This window comes from Capra hircus, chromosome 8, assembly GCF_001704415.2.
Source record: "Capra hircus breed San Clemente chromosome 8, ASM170441v1, whole genome shotgun sequence".
NCBI lineage: Eukaryota > Metazoa > Chordata > Mammalia > Artiodactyla > Bovidae > Capra > Capra hircus.
Window position 1 is genome coordinate 111753773 of NC_030815.1, and position 19751 is coordinate 111773523.

At 57.1% G+C, this 19751-nt stretch overlaps 1 protein-coding gene across 8 annotated transcripts in view; it reads left to right on the forward strand.

Moving 5' to 3' along the window:
- Window positions 1–10369, forward strand: part of MYT1L (myelin transcription factor 1 like) — a 167481-nt gene extending 157112 nt beyond the window's left edge. For 2 of the 8 annotated variants that reach the window (XM_018052729.1, XM_018052731.1), the window contains exons 20-22: window positions 2523–2632; window positions 7106–7249; window positions 7554–10369. In XM_018052729.1, the coding sequence (XP_017908218.1) occupies window positions 2523–2632; window positions 7106–7249; window positions 7554–7694 (395 nt within the window). In that variant the 3' untranslated portion in view covers window positions 7695–10369. The remainder of the gene's footprint in view (window positions 1–2522; window positions 2633–7105; window positions 7250–7553) is intronic. The other 6 variants (XM_018052732.1, XM_018052736.1, XM_018052730.1 and 3 more) reach the window with 3 other exon arrangements.

The following is a 19751-nucleotide window of genomic DNA, read 5'->3' on the forward strand; positions in this document are numbered from 1 at the left end:
ACAAGAAGTACAACCTGGAGAGCTTGTCCAAAAGTCTGAACAGAAACCCACTGAGAAAATCTGACCTTCACAGCCCAAAGATCCAGGCAGGGTTGTGACGTTTCCGCAGGTTTCACATGAGATATACTCGCTGCGCCGGGATGGGTAGGGACTTAGAGGAAGTGAAACTGTTAGTTGCTTGCTCATGTCCGACCCTTTTCAACCCCATGGACTGTAGCCCACCAGGCTCCTCTGTCCATGGAATTCTCCAGGCAGGAATACTGAAGTGGGTAGCCATGCCATTCTCCAGGGGGATCTTCCCGACCCGGGGATTGAACCACAGTCTCTTGCATTGCAGGAGGGTTCTTTACCACCTGAGCCGCCAGGGAAGCCCTTTAAGGAACGTAAAGGAAGGTCCTGGCAAATCCTCATTGCATGGTAAATTAACTCATGATTTGGTTGCTTTACAAGTCAGGATTTTTATGCACTTACCTTGATTGTTTCTATGCATTCTTACCTTGAGCTGTACCTGACCTCCAGCAGCAGAAGAATAACACTGGCCATGGCCTTGATGGAGACCTCCCAAGTGGCTGCTTTTGCATACGCTGACTCAGCTGACCCTAGCTCCTGATTTTGAGGGATTTCCATAAAGGCCTGGTCACAGATTCAGAGGGGGAAACAGCGGTCCACCGCTGAGAAAGCGTAGACCTCGTTTCTGTACTGGCAGCATCGTCTGTTGTGTCCTTGGGCTGCTTTTCGGGAGCGTTTGGTGGAAAGGCACGTTTCGTTGCTGACCCTCTGGACCCTGTAAGAGGCTGCAGAGAAGCGCCTTGCAGACCTAAGGGGCTGATGAGGGCCGTGGACACGGGGTCCCCGGGTCACGGTGGGAGTGCGGCCGAGGGAGGGGGGCGCTCGAGACCACCTCACCCGTGAGGCTGACTTTCCCACCTGAGACAGATCCGTGGGAGAAACAGTTGGGAAGGAAGGGTAATTAAAGGGAAATCAAGCTGAGCGCAACGACACGTCCCGCCTGATCACATTCACAAGGAAACATGATGTCCTAGAAGAAATGGACTCCTCCAGAGGAGGCTGTTTTACTCTCTTGAGTCTTTTTTTCCTTCATTTCACTACAGACAGCAGCGAAGACCCGAACCCCCTCTCGCTCTTTTCTCGATTCCTGGGCGCTGGTGCCGGGTGCAGCATGCGCAGGGTTTCTGGGTTGTCAGAGGCCCTCCGTTTGGGGCAGACTGGACCCCTCTCTCTGCAGAGCTGGACAGTGGCCCCCAGTCTCCCCCAGTTGTCGGGCGAGTGATGGGAGTGGCCGTCCTGCACCTCTGCCTGCAGGATTTCTGCTCTCCCCTGGGGACTCCCAACCACAGGAGACCAGGGCAAGCACCACGAGGGCCAGGGCCTTTCTGACCCTGGCGAAGCCTCACAGCAGCAGCTGGCTGGGAGACCTGGCCTCTGATGCTCCCCTAGGCACTCCGACCTTCCTCCCTGCAGCCCACCCGGGCCCCCTCAGGAGCTGGTGCCCGCAGTGCCCTCCTGGCCTCCCCGAACTCTGCCCCACAAAGGCCCACAAGCTGGCCCTTCAGATGAGGGGTGTGCCCACCAGTCAGGGTCGGTATTCCGGGAGCTTCTGAGACCACCACCTGGAGCCGGTCCCTGCGCCTCCCACAAGAGCGCCCGCTCAGCACCCAGCAAGTCAGGGCTTCGGTCGTGTGTGTGTGTGTGTGTGTGTGTGTGTGTGTGTGTGGAGTCTCCTCTGCAGAACCCCAGCTTGGGGGGGTTGCGCCCTGCTGTCTTCTTTTCAGATACAGCAGCAGCCGTCTGGCTCCTTCTGAGAGTCCAGGGAGAAGGGGGTGGGGGGACAGAGAGGCAGACCACACGCAGAGCAGACAGGTCACGGCCAGAGCCAGGGACACCCACGCCCAGGACACAGGGTGACCGCCGGGTTCAGAGGGGCACACTCGCAGGCTCTGGTGAACCGTCTCAGTTTTCGCTGAAGATGAAAACTTTCCGTTTGTGAGGGTCTGTGACCCCCAGCTGCTTCCCCTGTTTGTAGGTGCCATCACTGTGAGGATGGCAGTGGGGACGAGAAGACCCACAACCCACGACCATTTCGTCTTCATTCAAGAGTCTGTTTTCCCAGCAAACTGGGCTCCCCATCTGGAGGAGTGACGGTGCCCCAGTCCTCCCCATGGCGGCCCGGGGCCCATGTCTCTGACCCTCCCGTCCTCCCCATGGTGGCCCCAGGCCCAGCGTCTCTGACCCCCCGTCCTCCCCACGGCGGCCCCCGGCCCATGTCTCTGACCCCCCGTCCTCCCCGCAGCGGCCCCGGGCCCAGCATCTCTAACCCCCGTCCTCCCCATGGTGGCCCCCGGCCCACGTCTCTGACCCTCCCGTCCTCCCCGCAGCAGCCCCCGGCCCATGTCTCTGACCCTCCCGTCCTCCCCATGGTGGCTCTGGGCCCAGCATCTCTGACCCCCCGTCCTCCCCACGGCGGCCCCCGGCCCACGTCTCTGACCCTCCCGTCCCTGCAGGCATAGAGAATGATGAGGAAATCAAGCAGCTGGACGAGGAGATCAAGGAGCTGAACGAGTCCAACTCGCAGATGGAGGCTGATATGATCAAGCTCAGAACTCAGGTAACAGTTTCTGAGGCCCCCAATCGAGCCTCCAGGCCGCCAGAGGGCGTGCATCCCCTAGTCTCAGCCCAGTCTCCTTACTCTTTCACCCTTTTCTTGGTCTTTTATTGAGGCAATTTCAGTGGCAAACTTCGCTGTCACCGCAAGGCCCCTGGTGGACTAGTGTTCACTCGTGTCGGAGTCTCAGTGAAGCGCGGTTCCCAGCAGTGGGTCCTGAGGGTCTCCTGTCCCTGCAGGGGGGAGCTCATCCCCTGGAGGCCAAAGCTGGGCCGCCCACCCCTGGGCTCCCGGCCCGCCTGTGTCCACGCAGACTCCCGGCGAGGCTGCTGGGCTGGCCAGGTCCGGTCTCCACCGAGCCCCTGCCGGAGGCCTGAGCCCAGGTGCCTCGTCCTGACCCCCCGCCATGTGCCCGCAGCGGCCACACAGGACGTGCGCACATCAGGCCACACGTGTGGCCTGCAACGGCTGAGCTGAGGCTGCAGAGCTGCAGGTCCAGGGCGCCCAGCTCAGCTGACCACAGGACTGTGCCTCACGAGGCTCCGGGGCGGGACACCCCCGGTGTGGTCACAGGTGACACTGGGGGTCCCCGTCCTGCTTGGACCCCCCTCCCCGTGGTCAGGTCCCCCCTCCCCAGCCGTCCCCTCCCAGTGTGGTCAGAGGTGACACTGGGGGCCCTGTCCTGCATAGACCCCCCCTCCCCATGGTCAGATGGCCCCTCCCCAGCCGTCCCCTCCGGGACGCTCACAGCCTTTCTGGGACCCTCCCTACGCATCCAGGGACAGGCCGCTGCTGGTCCTTGCCCCCCGGGGGCACAGCCTCTCCAGGGTGGGAAGGTTGGAGACCCCACCACCTGGCTTTCTGGTGCCCCCACGCCCCGCCGCCCCCACAGTGCCAGTGACACCCAGGAAGGGAGGGGGCCTTGCCACTGTGCTGTGACTGGAGGTGAAGGCAGAGCTCAGCGGGGTCCCCTGACCACACTGGACACCCAGTGATGGTTACGAGGCAAAGGTCATGGCGCCTGCCACCCCACCCCCAACCTGGGACCCAGACCACCCGAGCCTCACCCTTACCTGTGTTACCTGTGGGCTCCATGTGAGCTTTCAGTGCAAAAGCAGGCTCTGGTTCTGCTGCTTCAAAGGCATGAACGTCAGCCTGGCCTGCATTTTACTCCTGCAGAGGCTGCTGGAGACCAGGGTCCCTGCAGGGTCCCTGCGGGTCCCGAGCTCAGGAGAGCTCAGTGGTCTCTCCATCAGAAGTGCTCAGGACAGGCACTTCCCTGGGGGTCCAGTGCCAGGACTCGGCATTTCCAAGGCAAGGGGCACAGGTTCAGTCCCTGGTCAGGGAACTAAGAGCCCTAAAGCTTGGTGGCTTGGCAAAAAAAAAAAAATTCAAGTGTAGAGTTATGTATACGTTTTGTTTCATCAAATCAGTGATTGCTCAGCTCTGTGGACGTCTCTAACACGTCTCAGCTCTATCCTGAGCCCGGGCAAGAGGTCGTGCACACACGCACACACTGTCCTCAGGTCCTCGTCCCTCCGCTGCAGGAAGCCTGCTGCTCGTCACACAGGTAGACGAGGACGCTCCCAATAGCAGGGGCCCTGTCCCCAGGCTGAGGACCTTGAGCTGAGAGCACGGGGCTCCTGACCCGCAGGACAGGCTGCCTCCAGCCCCTCCCTGAGCCCCGGGTGCCCCGCACGGAGAGCCGGGCCATTCCTCCATCACAGCAGCCTTGGCCTCTCCCGGGCTGCATGCTGCCAGGCGCCCAGTACCCACCAGGCGCCCAGTGCCCACGGCTCCTCCCTGCTACTGGGAGCCCCGTGGCAGTGCGGTCAGCCCCTCCACCCCGAGGGGCCAGCCACGGGGGATGCTGACCCCCTGGCAGCACTCTGCCCACCCCCCGTTCCACCTCTGAGCAGTTCCTGGGGACCTGGCTTTTCCTCTGAACCTTGCTGGGTCAGAAGCCCAAGACAACGAGTGTCCTTCCACGGGAAATACTCTCACCTAGAGACATGCCTACTGACAAGTGTTATTGCTCTTAAATCCACAAAGAGCCAGATCTTGCCTGGCAAACCTGGGAAAGCTGAAGTCAGGGACTCCCTCAGACCCCAACTGCTTGGGATCCTTGGATGTGAGCAGGGACATCCTACCTGAGAAATCAGAGTTTAGAGCTGATGAGCAGAGATTCAGATAATTCAGGGCAATCGGTGGTTGCCATTTGGAGGCGCCAGGCTGTGAGCCTGGCGTACGGCAGACAGTCCTGTTTCCATGCATCCCCTCTGAGGCCAGCTTGGGGACCCACAGAGCCCAGCACACATGCTGTGGCCTCCAGGAGCTCCCTGTTTGATTCTGTCGCTGAGGGTCCCTCAGCTCTCTTTGCAGAGCGGGCAGCTCTCCAGCCTGCTGTGCAGTGAGGACTGGTCGTCTGGCGGCAGGCGGAGGCCAGGAGGCTCCACAGCAATGGTTACGTTCTCTCTGGGAGGTTAGAGGAAGGGAGAGCGGTCAGGAAGCCATGCCAGACCCTTCTCTGAGGTAGAGAGGCAGTGACACCATACAGGCCGCTAAGGACCCCTGCCTGGTGACTGCGAAGAGGGTCAGTCCTGTCGCTCGGTCATGTCCAACTCTTTGGGATCCCACGGACTGCAGCACGCCAGGCCTTTCTGTCCATCACTAACTCCCGGAGTTTGCTCAGACTCACGTCCATTGAGTCAGTGATGCCATCCAGCCATCTCATCCTCTGTCGTCCCCTTTTCCTTCTGCCTTCAATCTTTCCCAGCATCAGGGTCTTTTCTAATGAGTCAGTTCTTCACATCAGGCGGCCAAAGTATTGCAGTTTCAGCTTCAGCATCAGTCCTTCCAATGAACATTCAGGACTGATTTTCTTTAGGATGGACCGGTTGGATCTCCTTGCAGTCCAAGGGACTCTCAAGAGTCTTCTCCAACACCACAGTTCAAAGGCATCAATCCTTCAGCACTCAGCTTTCTTTCTAGTCCAACTCTCACATCCATACATGACCACTGGAAAACCATAGCCTTGACTAGATGGACCTTTGTTGGCAAAGCAATGTCTCTGCTTTTTAATATTCTGTCTAGGTTGGTCATAGCTTTTCTTCCAAGGAGCAAGCATCTTTTAATTTCATGGCTGCAGTCACCATCTGTAGTGATTTTGGAGCCTCAAAAATAAAGTCTCCCACTGTTTCCATTGTTTCCTTATCTGTTTGTCATGAAGTATTGGGACCAGATGCCATGATCTTAGTTTTCTGAATGTTGAGTTTTAAGCCAGCTTTTTCACTCTCCTTTTTCACTTTCATCAAGAGGCTCTTTACTTCTTCACTTTCTGCCATAAGGGTGGTGTCATCTGCATATCTGAGGTTATTGCTATTTCTCCTGGCAATCTTGATTCCAGCTTGTGCTTCATCCAGCCCAGTGTTTCTCATGATGTACTCTGCATATCAGTTAAATAAGCAGGGTGACAATATACAGCCTTGACGTACTCCTTTCCCAATTTGGAACCAGTCTGTTGTTCCATGTCTGGTTCTAACTATTGCTTCTTGACCTGCATACAGATTTCTCAGGAGGCAGGTCAGGTGGTCTGGTATTCCCTTCTCTTGAAGAATTTTCCAGTTTGTTGTGATCCACACAGTCAAAATCTTTGGCATAGTCAATAAAGCAGTTTTTTTTTTTTTTTCTGGAGAGGATAGTGACTCACAAATAAACCAATATTTCAAGACTTCTCTGTGCAGTATTAGCTTCAGCCTTGCACTGCAAGGAGATCCAACCAGTCCATTCTAAGGGAGATCAGCCCTGGGATTTCTTTGGAAGGAATGATGCTAAAGCTGAAACTCCAGTACTTTGGCCACCTCATGCGAAGAGTTGACTCATTGGAAAAGACTCTGATCCTGAGAGGGATTGGGGGCAGGAGAAGAAGGGGATGACAGAGGATGAGATGGCTGGATGGCATCACTGACTCGATGAACGTGAGTCTGAGTGAACTCCGGGGGTTGGTGATGGACAGGGAGGCCTGGCGTCCTGCAATTCATGGGGTCACAGAGTCGGACACAACTGAGTGACTCAACCGAACTGAAGAAGAGGATGTGTTAGCCCCACATCCTAAGATACTAATCCAGATAGATCGTCCTGTCACGCCAGCAGAAATGCCTGGGTGGCACAAGGCCAGTCCTCACACGATCGTCTGTGCACAGTGGCAAGAAGACCTTTTAAAAACTGCGTGAAAGCTGAGACAGCCTGGGAACCTAGCCCGCCTTCATGCACCAGTTCCTTTTCAGAGAGACCAGCTGTTAGGGTCCAGTTGCCAAGTGCTCGAGTGTGAGGACTCAAAGCGCACGAAGTGACCCCTTCAGCGTCCAGGCCTTCACCGGGAAACCTCTGGATTTGAGCGCAGAGGCTGCGCCCCCGCGTGGCGCCCGAGGCCCCGCGCTGGGGGCGGCTCGTGTTACATGCCCGAGGTCTGTGTGTTTCCAGATCACCACCATGGAGTCCAGCCTCAAGACCATCGAGGAGGAGAACAAGGTGATCGAGCAGCAGAACGAGTCACTCCTGCACGAGCTCGCCAGCCTCAGCCAGTCTCTGATCCACAGCCTCGCCAACATCCAGCTGCCGCACATGGTAAGTGACCGGCGCCGGGCGGAGGCCCCCGGGCCGCGCGCAGTGCTCGTCCTAGCCTAGCTGTCTGTCTGCTCTGTCCTCGTGGTTCTCAGACCTTGGATGCTTGTGGTTAGCTCCCCCAAGCCATAACGTGAACCGCTCTGGTGGGGCTGATCGGTAAATCCCCTAAGGTTAAGCTGCTCTGAAAGGCCTTTTAAGTAAGATAAGGACAGTGGCGTTAGGCTGGGATACTATTTTATGCTGATGTGAATATCCTATTAAGAAAATAAAAGTTGCATATGAACTACTATTTAATATCTCGTAGGATCCAATCAATGAACAAAATTTTGATGCATACGTGACTACTTTGACGGACATGTATACAAATCAAGACCGTTATCAGAGCCCAGAAAATAAAGCTCTACTGGAAAATATAAAGCAGGCTGTGAGAGGAATTCAGGTCTGAACAGCTGCTGTAGTGGTGGAATCTTGCTTAAAAACGATGCCTCTTGTTCTTTGCTGCTGTAATTTACCAGAAAGTGTTCTCTATTTATTTCTGTTTGAAACAGTGTTATGCTTACAAGACTTCATAATGATTTTCTGTCTTGCTTTAAAGATAGTACCTGCAGAATAGTTTTGGAATACATTCACATTTTTGTACGTTTTCATATAAGCTGACATAGTGTGACATGCCATGTAATGTTTATAGCTGCTGATGTATGCACATTTGGGGGTATATATATTTCTGAAGAGGTAAGCCGATCAAAATAAATAGAGTGTACATTCTTTTTAATGCTTTAGTGATTAAATGTTTAGTATTTTGAACTGAAATGGACACACACACACACACACAAAAACAGCTCTGAATGATCATTTGGTGGCCCCTCAGCCACTTTTTAGATGTTATCGTTTTGCCTCATGTTGGAGGATCTTACGGAATTTAAGAAATACATTTTGTGTGCATATTGTTTCATAGCAAGAATTGGTTGCAAAAAAATGCTTTATTTTTGAACAATGCTTGGAAATATTATGTGATTTTTTTGTTTGTTTGTTTTAGGAGGATGGTGTATGGTGGGGGCAATAAATGAGGTTTTTTGCATTCCAAGGAAATGGCATATGGATTAACTGTAAGAAATGAGATAAGTAATTTATTGTAAGACAACATCAAGCCATGGAAACTTGGCAGAAGATTCAAAGCAGCTTAAACAGCACTTTTAAATTAACTCCTGAGCGTTACATGGTGTGACGGTGGGACCTTCAGCTAAGACAGGGGCAGAGTAGAGGTGGACGACCCGAAGATTCCTCCTCCTCTCTCGGGCCGCTTTGGAGCAACCTTCTCCTCCCTCCCCGAGGGCTCCTCGCCCTCTGAACCGTCTGTTGCCCAACAGAATCCGTGTGTTTTCCTTTGCGCTCAAAGATCCTTTGAGACTCTCTTTCCCCTTCCACCTTATCCAGTTACCATTCCTGTTGTCGCTGTCGTGAGTTTCCCGTGGGGGATAAAGGCAGACGGCGTGCCAGTCCTCGCGTGACCGGGCCGAGCTGCGGGCCGGCCTGGGCGGGAACGCGGCTCGGACAAGCGCCCCGCCCGGCGCTGGCTTCGAGGAAGCCCGCGTCCTGCTCAGAGGCGCGGCGCGCGCTGCACGGGCCGCCCTCCCGAGGCCCGCGGGCCGCAGGTTCGCGTAGCGTTGTCCGCTCGCTGGTGACCTGCTCTAGGAACGAATGCCGTCAGATGGTGGGAGTAACTAAATGCCCTTCAGCACTTTCTTGCTTTACACTAGATCATCTCAGACTCGTTTCCACCCTGGAGACTGACTGTTCTCTCGACGACCCGCACTCCGCGCTGCGTAAGACCGCTCTCCGCCGCCGCGCTCCCCTCTCCTCACGCGTCCCCGGGACGGCCTGTCGTGTTTTCCATTGCTGTTGACTTGATTTACATGTGATAGCATTCTCCCTTCCATGTCTTGATGTTATGCAGGAAGTACAAAAGTACTTTAAAATTTTGTTATGAAAAAAAAAAAAGATGGGTTTTGTAAAAATTAAAAAAAAATATTTTTAGCAGAACAGGACTTACAGGGTCATTGCCCCACAATGTGCCAGTCGACTATTTGCACTCACCTTGTCCCATGTATCCGTACGGAGGTGTGCAATTCCCGTGTCAGTAGCCTCGTGACGCTGACCCTGGAGGAATCTGAGGAGGCCTCCCCGCTGGCCTGATGATGCTACGACATTACAGGGGCCTCACCGCAAATGCTCTGATACAATACTCAACCTCGGTATATATATGTGTATAATACATGTACATCCCAGCGGCACTTTATACTGCTCACTGTACAAAAGCTTACAGTTTTCCAGGAGGACTTTACTACTTAGCTGGGAGAAGATTGTGTGATGACTCAGGCGCCGCAGCGCCTTCCCTGCGGGGCCCTCTTTCTGTTGCGTGATTCGTTGTAGCTACCCTGCTCAGAATTGCCTTTTTGAGAGCTGAAGCCAGGTGCGCCTCGCCACCTGCGGCCACATATCCCGTCCGGGGCCCCAGCCTCCCCGCAGGCCCCCGTTGTTCGTATCGGCACATGCATCTCCCCGCCCCGTCGCTGTCTGCAGCTTCCTTGCCAGTTATAGTGATGCTTTCCGTAGCGTGATAGGTAGTATCAGTTTGGGATTCTAATTGTTCTCACCTATGTACAATGGAAAGGGGTTTTAAGCACAAATCTGCTGCTCATCTAACGTTGGTACATAATATCAAATCAAAGTTATCTGTGACTATTATATAGGGATCACAAAAGTGTCACATATTAGAATGCTGACCTTTCATATGGAATTATTGTGAGTCATCAGAGTTTATTTATTATAACTTATTGTTCATATTCATTTCTAAGTTAATTTAAGTAATCATTTATTAAGACAGAATTTTGTATAAATATTTATCGTGCTCTCTGTGGAACTGAAGTTTGATTTATTTTTGTACTACACGGCATGGGTTTGTTGACACTTTAATTTTGCTATAAATGTGTGGAATCACAAGTTGCAGTGATATTCATTTTTAAATTGTGAACTTTGTACAAATTTTGTCATGCTGGATGTTAACACATCTTACTCTAAATAAAAAAGGTGTTACCACATTTGTAGCACGAAGGGTCTCTAGCTGCGTGTGCACCTTCACTGAGTCTGGAAGCGCATGGGGTCTGGGGCAGGGGGTCTTTCTCCCCAGCCACGGCCGCTCCTGCGACGACGTTGCTGCGGGCTGACCCGTCTACCCCGAGGTCCGTGAGCACAGATGAGACTGTTCCTGGAGGCACTGCCCCTGAGCTTGTCAGGAAGCCACGTGACACCTCTTGCCGTCACCCCTACTGTCTCCTCCTGAGGTCACGTCCGATGCAGGCGTCCCCCCAGAGCAGGGACATCCTCACAGACGCAGACGCCCCTCCCGATGGACACGGCCATCACGAAGCATGCATCCACGTCCTGAGGTCGGCACCCGTCACAGATCTCCCCAGGCCTGGGGTGCGGAGGCTCCCAGCTCTCCCAGCTGCCACAGGGCCACCCCTCGCCCCTCGGCGCCGGGCGGCTCCCCTGCCTTCCTCTTGCTCCGAGATTCCACGCCTCTGAGCCCGTCCTCCAGCAGGTGTTGCCCGTATTTTTCACCTGGCACTGGGTCAGCTGCACCAGGGCGGATGGGGTGTGGGGTCCTGGGGGAGGATTTAGGGTCCCGCCACCCCGTCTCTTCAGACCATGGGGCGCACCTGTGAAACGGCGCGTCTTCAGGATCGTGGAAGTTCAACAGATGGCGGGACATCGAGGAGCTGCTGTTGTGACTGAGATCTTTCAGCCTGGTGGTCTGAAGCATCTTGCCCTGAGAATCAGTGTAAACGTGATGGAGAGCAGGTTAGCAAGGTCAGGAATCTTACAAAATTCTTGACGCAGTAATTCCAGATGTCCCTCCTAAAATACCAGAGCAACTGAAAATGCACTGAAGTGAGTGAAACCAACCCCCAAGGTCCTAGTGCAGGGGGAGGTTGGAGCAGATGAGATAAAGGCACTTTCTGGAACACGATGGTGTTACCAGAAATGACGGGTACAATTCCGCACTAACAGAATGCTTGTGATGGCGTGAACAGGACAGAAAACAAATGACAAAGAGGTTACGAAGCAGCTGAGTGGCAACAAGGCTGGGTCACATGGGTGTATGTTAGTGGCTCCAGTGGCCCCGCCAGCTCCCCGCGCCTGGGGAGGTGAGGGTGTCTGTCTAGCCCTTCTCTCCCCCTCAGCCCCGAGTAGCAAACCAAAGCTGGGGAACCACTTGCTCTGGGAAGCCAGAGTTGGGGGCAGGGAGGCAGGTCAGAAGCCAGGGTCCCTCTAGTGAGAGTGGGGAGATGGGGCAGCAGCCCACACAGGTCCCGGGCCTCTGGTCTGAACCCTCCCTCCCGATGGATCTTGCCAGGTACGTACCAACAGGGCCGGCTGCGACTACACTTTTCTCACCCCGGACCGTGGAGCGGTTTTTTGGAAAGTAAACAGGCAGAGTGAGGATTCCAGGGTGTTTGGGAGAAGAGGCTCTGGGGGCACCCCACACTCCTCACCACGTGCCCCGTAGGGTCACCCCACACTCCTCTCCAGGTGCCCCCGGGGTCACCCCACATTCCACACCACATACCCCTGGGTCACCCCCATTCCACAGCATGTGCCCCAGGGGTCACCCCACACTCCTCACCACGTGCCCCAGGGGTCACCCCACACTCACCACCGTGTGCCCCCGGGGTCACCCCACACTCCTCACCACGTGCCCCCGGGGTCACCCCACACTCACCACGTGCCCCCCGGGGTCACCCCACACTCACCACCACGTGCCCCAGGGGTCACCCCACACTCACCACATCCGCCCCAGGGTCACCCCACACACCTCACCACATGCCCCTGGGGTCACCCCACACTCCTCACCACGTGCCCCTGGGGTCACCCCACACTCCTCACCACGTGCCCCAGGGGTCACCCCACACTCCTCACCACGTGCCCCAGGGGTCACCCCACACTCACCACCATGAGCCCCCTGGGGTCACCCCACACACCTCACCACGTGCCCCTGGGGTCACCCCACACTCCTCACCACGTGCCCCCCGGGGTCACCACACACTCACCACCGTGTGCCCCCGGGGTCACCCCACACTCCTCACCACGTGCCCCAGGGGTCACCCCACACTCCTCACCACGTGCCCCAGGGGTCACCCCACACTCACCACCGTGTGCCCCCGGGGTCACCCCACACTCCTCACCACGTGCCCCCGGGGTCACCCCACACTCACCACGTGCCCCCCGGGGTCACCCCACACTCACCACCACGTGCCCCAGGGGTCACCCCACACTCACCACATCTGCCCCAGGGTCACCCCACACACCTCACCACATGCCCCTGGGGTCACCCCACACTCCTCACCACGTGCCCCTGGGGTCACCCCACACTCCTCACCACGTGCCCCAGGGGTCACCCCACACTCCTCACCACGTGCCCCAGGGGTCACCCCACACTCACCACCATGAGCCCCCTGGGGTCACCCCACACACCTCACCACGTGCCCCTGGGGTCACCCCACACTCCTCACCACGTGCCCCCCGGGGTCACCACACACTCACCACGTCCGCCCCAGGGTCACCCCACACTCCTCCCCACGTGCCCCAGTGGTCACCCCACACTCACCACATGCCCCCCGGGGTCACCCCACAATCCCCACGTGCCCTCGGGATCACCCACACTCCCCACGCGCCCCCGCCCCGGGCAGTGAGGCGGCCTGGGTGAAGCGGACGCTCTGCGCTCCCACGACGCCATCGGCAGCTCCCCTCTGGAGCCCAGAGCAGCCTCCCGCCTCTTCCAGGCAGAAGCCTTAGTGAGCAGGGGCCTCTCGGCTCCCTGGGGCCTGGTCCCCGGTCCCCGTCCCTCTGCGGTAGGAGGCCCATTGCTGTCAGGGCCCTGGGACGGTCCACTCCCTCCACACTCAGCTCTGGCGCTGCGGACCTTTCAGCGCAGCAGAGCAACGGGGGAGCCCCGGCCCGAAGCGAGTTAAAAGGTGCATCAAGGAAAAGAAACGTGGCTCTCTGTCCTTTCTCCTTTCACGTGTGCACAGCTTTAGATCTGGAAGTTTCCTCACAAAAACCATCGCACACGTTCTCTCCGAGTGACCAGATTAGCAGCCTGGTCTCCTCCTGTGTGGTCGCCCCTCCCGCCCCAGCTCTGCCGGGACGCAATCGACGCACCGCTGTGCCCGCGCAAGGCGCGCAGCGAGACAGAGGGGCACCTGCGCCGTGAGCCGGCCCGTCACAGATGCCACACAGAGAAAGGGCCCGAAAGAAGCAACAGCCCTTTCCTTCCTCTGGGATGAGGGCTCACGGGGCCCATGCCTCAGGCCCTACAGCAGCTTGAGCTCTGCTCCCGGCTCTGTGGTCGTCCCAGCACCCACTCACCCTGTAACTGGGAGATTGCACCTTCCGCCCATTACCCGGGTCGGGAAGATCCGCTGGAGCAGCGACAGGCTCCCCACTCCAGTATTCTCAGGCTTCCCAGTGGCTCAGCTGGGAAAGAATCCGCCTGCAGTGCGCGAGGCCTGGGTTCCGTCCCTGGGTTGGGAAGATCCCTGAAGGAAAAGGCTACCCACTCCAGCATTCCTGGGCTTCCCTGGTGGCTCAGCTGGGAAAGAATCCGCCTGCAGTGCAGGAGACCGCGGTTCAATCCTGGGTTGGGAAGATCCCCTGGAGAAGGGAAAGGCCCCCCACTCCAGTGTCCTCGGGCTTCCCTCGCGGCTCAGCTGGTAAAGAACCTGCCGGTGTTGCGGGAGACCCGAGTTCGATCCCTGGGTTGGGAAGATCCCCTGGAGAAGGGAAAGGCCCCCCACTCCAGTGCTCTGGCCTGGAGAGCACGTGCTGTATAGTCCCTGGAGTCGCAAAGAGTCAGACACGACTGAGCGACTTTCACTGTCACCAAAATGCCCCAGAAGTTACTGGTCACTGTCCAAGCTGAACGGAATGTAGAAACATGAAGATCAGCTCCCTCCAGGATCAATGCAGCTCAGGCAGGCCCGCCTGATACGATGAAGCCAGCACATCCCAGCTCTTGGGGGCTCCTTTTCCGTGCCCAGCGCAGCATCCTGTGCCAGGACCTCTCAGCTGGTCCCAAGGAGCCCTGGCTCACGTCCAGCCAAACGCTGCGGTCTCCTCTCTATCTCTAGAGGCATCTCCAGACTCTGATCTCCGCCTCAGTTCTTCATTTTCTTCTGACTTCTTCCCTTTCCCGCATCTGCGCGTGCTTTCTCTTCCTGTGTAATATAAATACTCCTCACGGACGGCAGCCCACCAGGCTCCTCCGTCCACGGGATTTTCCAGGCAAGAGTGCTGGAGTGGGGTGCCATTTCCTCCTCCAGGGCATCTTCCCGACCCAGGAATGGAACCCGGGTCTCTCGCATTGCAGGCAGGCGCTTTACTGTCTGAGCCACAAGGGAAGCCCCGATATAAATACTCCTCAAGTTGCCTCAAAATGATTTTTTGAGTAAGGAAAAATTTTTGAGTTGAGCTTGGACATGGGAAAAGATTTGGGATAAATGACAATCCAGTTGATTTTCCTTTTCAGTTTAACAGAAGTAGGCTCTTGATTATAAAGAAGCAAGAAGGTAATAGATTATCATCAGGAGGATCCGGAAAATAAGAAGTTAAACTTGATGAACTATTAATCAGTCGATCTAAGAAAAAAATGGAAAGCTTTATTTGAGCCAGATTCAAGGATTATGACCTGAGGAGCGTCTCGGAAAGCCCTGAGAACTGGTCCACCCACCAGAAATCAAGGCACAGTTATGCACCAGTTCTGAGACACAGGACTGCACATCAAAGCAACAGTTCTCAGTCAGATGCAAACGGCATCATTGCAGTGGGTCATGTGACCTCTTCTGAGATTACCAACAAGTGCTGTCGATAAAGAGTCGTCTTGCTGATGCTGGTGGGAGGCTGCTCTTTAGCTGGGCGGGTGTTCCTGCCAATGTGGTGGTCCAGACGATGCCCAGTGCAGGAGAGGAGGCCAGAGGGCAGAGACTTCTCACGCTTACTTTTCCTCGTCTCGCCATAAGACGTGAGTTTTTCTTCGCACCGATACTCACAGGCTGCTCCCTTGCCTGCTGGTGCAGACCCCCACGCGTCTCCCTGAGATCTCCCTTCCTCGCCCGCCTTGTGTTCTACCTGCTGCCGCACTGACGGGGCCAGACCGGCTGCTTAACCGGAAGCAAGCAGACTTCCTGCTCCCGCCTTGCGTCTCCAGGGCTAGAGGAGCCGGAACTCTGCAGTTCACTTGTGCTGGGAATCACGTCTTATCGTTTGCTGTATTGCCAAAATACAAAAGTATTTCTGGGAATCCAGTGAAGTGTTGGTTCGAAAATGTTCTTAAATACTTTCGGCTTATCTGATAAAAGCTCGAGAAAGATTAGCTCATGGCACGTTTTTTAATTTTTTCTTTCCTGCAGAACAAGGGGGAGAATCCCTTTCTCTTTCCACAATGAGAGCACGTCTCCTGAGTCTGGATCTGAATCTCGGCCTGTCTCATGCTTGATCCACGGACGGGCTAGGTGTCTTAGCTCCTCCTCACCCACCTGAGGCTGCGTCTCCCCCAGAGTCTGATCCTGCCTCAGGCTGGGGTCCTCCACGTGCTACCGAATTGATCTGTGGGGACCCTGCTCAGGCCCCAGCCAGGCCGCGGCTCCCTGCCTTGGCAGGAGACGTTCCTTTCCCATTCAGGCTGGAGCAGATAAAACCAAGTCGAGATCAACACAGCGCAGGCTTTATTCAGTGGAAAGAACGGAAAAGCAGGAACCGAGTTCACGGAGCAATTCTCGCCCCACCTGGAGAGGGCGGTTTAATTCCCAAGAGGAGAGACAGAGGAGGAGGAGCAATGCTGAGGACGGGGAGGCGTCGGGGCTTTTCCGAGGGAGAGGGCTGCCAGCCCGTCTCATGCTTTTCCAGTCTGCATCCTCCCACGGCCGCTGCTAGGTTTGCCATCTAGTACCTAAAGTAGTAAAACCAGCTTCAAGTGAGACTCGGGCTCTGCTGGAGGTCAGACTCGTCACCATCGTGGTCCCTGCTGCTTCCAGCCGGGCTTGTGGCCGCCGCTCTCATCTCTGGACACTTTACCTCAGAGTTTCACGTCCACTACTGCTGAAGGTGAGGGTTTCCAGGTTCTGAGCGAAGACCTGCAGTCGCTCCGGCAACGTGAGCTTTGTCCTTGGCAGCTCACCCCCTGGCGCCAGACTGGGCTTGCAGGGCTGTGAGCGAAACACGCTGCTGCGTATCAGCCCCTGCAGGTGGCGCCGGTGGTAAGGCACCCACCTGCCGAAGCAGGAGGACCCCCTGGAGGAGGCAGGACCACCTGCTCCCGTGCTCTTGCGGAGAATCCCGTGGACGGGGGGCCTGGCGGGCTACAGTCCATGGGGCCACAGAGTCAGACACGACTGAGTGCCTAGCGCTAACGAGTAGACCAGCAATGCTGCAGCCACCCAGCCACCACAGCTGCCCCAGAAAGGGGGTCCTGGGGGGACTCGGGGTGCAGACAGAGGGGCCGCAGCCACCCCGGGGCAGAGGGGCTCAGGGTGAGAGAGCCCAGGACACTGGCCCGGCAGGTAGCTGAGCTGCACATCAAGGGAGCGGCGTCAGTGAGCCGACTCTCGCCTCTTCCCATTCACAGAAAGGGGCTAACTTCACCAACCTGAGATGCTTGGTTTCTGTAAGTAGTAGTATTTTCCCATGCTCCAACCACCTGGTCTTTGTTGCAAAAGCTCCCATGGATCCCAGCTCCTCCCTCGCCTCTTCAGAGCTCTCCCTGAGAGCCATCTGAGAGACTCACTCCTGGCAAGGCCTCGGCAAGCTAGCCCAGCAAAGCAACACCCTCACCCCACCCTGGGAGTGTCCTCATTCCGGGCTCCCTGGGGGCTCACCACCGCGGTACAAGGGCCGGCTGTCTGCAACACTGTTCACTGATACGGCAGAAATGCTTTTTCATCCACAAGGGAAATCTCTGTTTGTAAGGGAGTCTCCTGTCTGAGTCAGGAGAGAAGGCTGATACCAAATCAGCGGAGACTGAAGTCTGCACGACTGTATCTGTATCTGTTAATCATTCTGAGTCCCCTTCCCGCAACTGGCCTCCACACACTTTCTCAGCCTTAACTGAAGATGCTGAAAGTGTTAGTCGCTCAGTCCTGTCTGACTCTGCGACCCCGTGGACTGTAGCCCGCCAGGCTCTTCTGTCCATGGGAGTCTCCAGGTAAGAATACTGGGGTGGGTAGCCATGCCCTCCTCCAAGGGAATCTTCCCGACCCAGAGATCGAACTCGAATCTCTGGCATTCCGGGCGGACCCTCTGCTGTCTGAGCCCCAGGGACGCCCAGCGGGAGACGGTTCTTCTTCCTGAACTCCAGGCTCCTCTTTGAGGTGCTCTCCGCCTAGGCGCCTCCGCTGTGGACAGGAGGTGCCCCCGTGGGTAAACGCTCGATTTCCTCTTGCTAATCAGTCATACTGCAAGGCCCCCAGCTGACAACCCAGGAGTGAAAACGGTCAGGACCCTGTGGGGCCCTCTCGGGTAGGAAACCTTTCTGCGTTCCCCCATTTCTTCCTGGAAAAAGGATTCAGCCTCCTAGGCCTTCTCTTTCCTCCCAAGTGCAGATTCCAGCAGTAGCCAATCAGGGAAGGGAGGAGCGGCCAGGGCACAAAGGTGCAGCCTTGGGGGCGGGGGCAGAGTCCTGTGCCCCCAGGACTCACACCCGGATGCCCAGCACTGCTGTAGGGACGGAGGCCCCCGCCCCGGAGGACGGACTGCAGGCTGAGCCCAGGGTCCTGGGCACTTGCCCTCATCTCCCACGCCCTCCTCAAAGGAAGGCACACACCTTGCAGCCCTGCCGCACATCCTGCCCCTAAAACTGACTCCTCAAGCCCACTGGGGAGTCTGGGTCTCCTGAGAAGAGCCGCCCGGCCCTCTGGCTCAGCCCCGTGGTGAAACTTTCTCTGCTTCAGGCTCTGTCGTTCCTGTTGGCCCGGCCTCATGTCATGTGCAGGGCCTTCAGCAGGAGGGCAGGAGCAGGCCCCAGCTCGGGAGCCCAGGAAAGCAGTGTTGAAGGGACACCAGGGAAGCTCTCACTCCTTGGAAAAGACCCTGATGCTGGGAAAGGCAGGAGAAGAAGGGGTTGACAGAGGATGAGATGATTGGACGGCATCACCGACTCAATGGACGTGAGTTTGGGTAAACTCCGAGAGTTGCTGCTGGACAGGGAGGCCTGGCATGCTGCGGTTCATGGGGTCGCAGAGTCGGACACGACTGAGCAACTGAACTGAACTGAACTGACCGAAGGAAGTTCTACTCTCAGCCCGGCTCCTCACAGCAGACACTGACCCTGCTGGGCTCCGCTAAGATTTTCTCAAGGAGACCTGAAGGCCAGCTGACTCGGGGAATGCTGGTGGACATCCTGCTTAGGGCTCCGCGGGCATCCGGGTCTGGGCACCCCAGGCAGCAAGAGCTCTCCCACCTCCTCTGCCCTACGCCCACACGTGACATTCCTTCTGGAACATTCCTCAGTGGCCCAGAGCTCCAGTCAGTGCAGGGGAGGGGGTGGAGGCTCACCTGCCCCTGGGGCAGTCAGTGACTGTGGACACTGCCCTCTGGAGTCTGTGCTGGGAGAGCCCAGAATCGAGGAGCGCGGTGGAACCACAGGCTGAGCTCGCCTGCGGAAGATGACGATGTCCTGTTTCCTGTTTCTTTCGGGCGTCTGTCTCGGGCCTTTGCACACGTGTGTGCACCATCTTCATGGTGGCAGGGAGCCCAGGACCTGAGAGCCCCTCTCTGGCCGTGACTCTCTGGACCCGGGCCTGCCGTCCGGCCCCCAGGCAGGGGATGGGCCTGCAGCCAGCAGACCGTGAGCTAGAGCGGGCGGTCCGCACTCAGACACTGTAAGCGGAGGGTCCCCGCCTCCATGGTCTCCTGGACAGTTGCCTGTGAGCCATCGCCTCGGGGCTCAAAGCCATGGAGGGCGGCAAGCGCGGTCCTTGACCCTGGTGGCTCCGAAGGGCAGCCTGTGAAATGGGCTGACGCCAGGTGGGGAGGCAGGTGAGAAGGTGCAGAAGTCAGGCGGGGGTTGGGAGAGCATGCACGGGGGTCCTGGGAGAAACACACGGGCCCCACCCCGAGAGACAGAGCGTGAGCAACTTCACGGGGAGGGGAGGATGCAGGCCTCCAGGGGCCTTTGCAAGAGAGCCGGTCTTGGAGGCAGGGTGGGAGGGTGGCAGCTTGCGACAGTCCGTCTGGGTGCGGTCCTGTGACACAGCCGTCTGGGCGTTGAAACCCTTGGGGAGGGGCCCCCAAATGGTGGAGCTCCTGCTGGAGGCCTGCGCCCAGTGCCGGCAGGGCCTGGGGGGGGGTGGTGATGATTCCAGGAGAACACAGGAGCCCTGCAGACACGGCCCCAGGGAACCTGGGCTCCAGGGCCAGGCCCGCGGCCGGCCTACCGCCACCCCCGTAG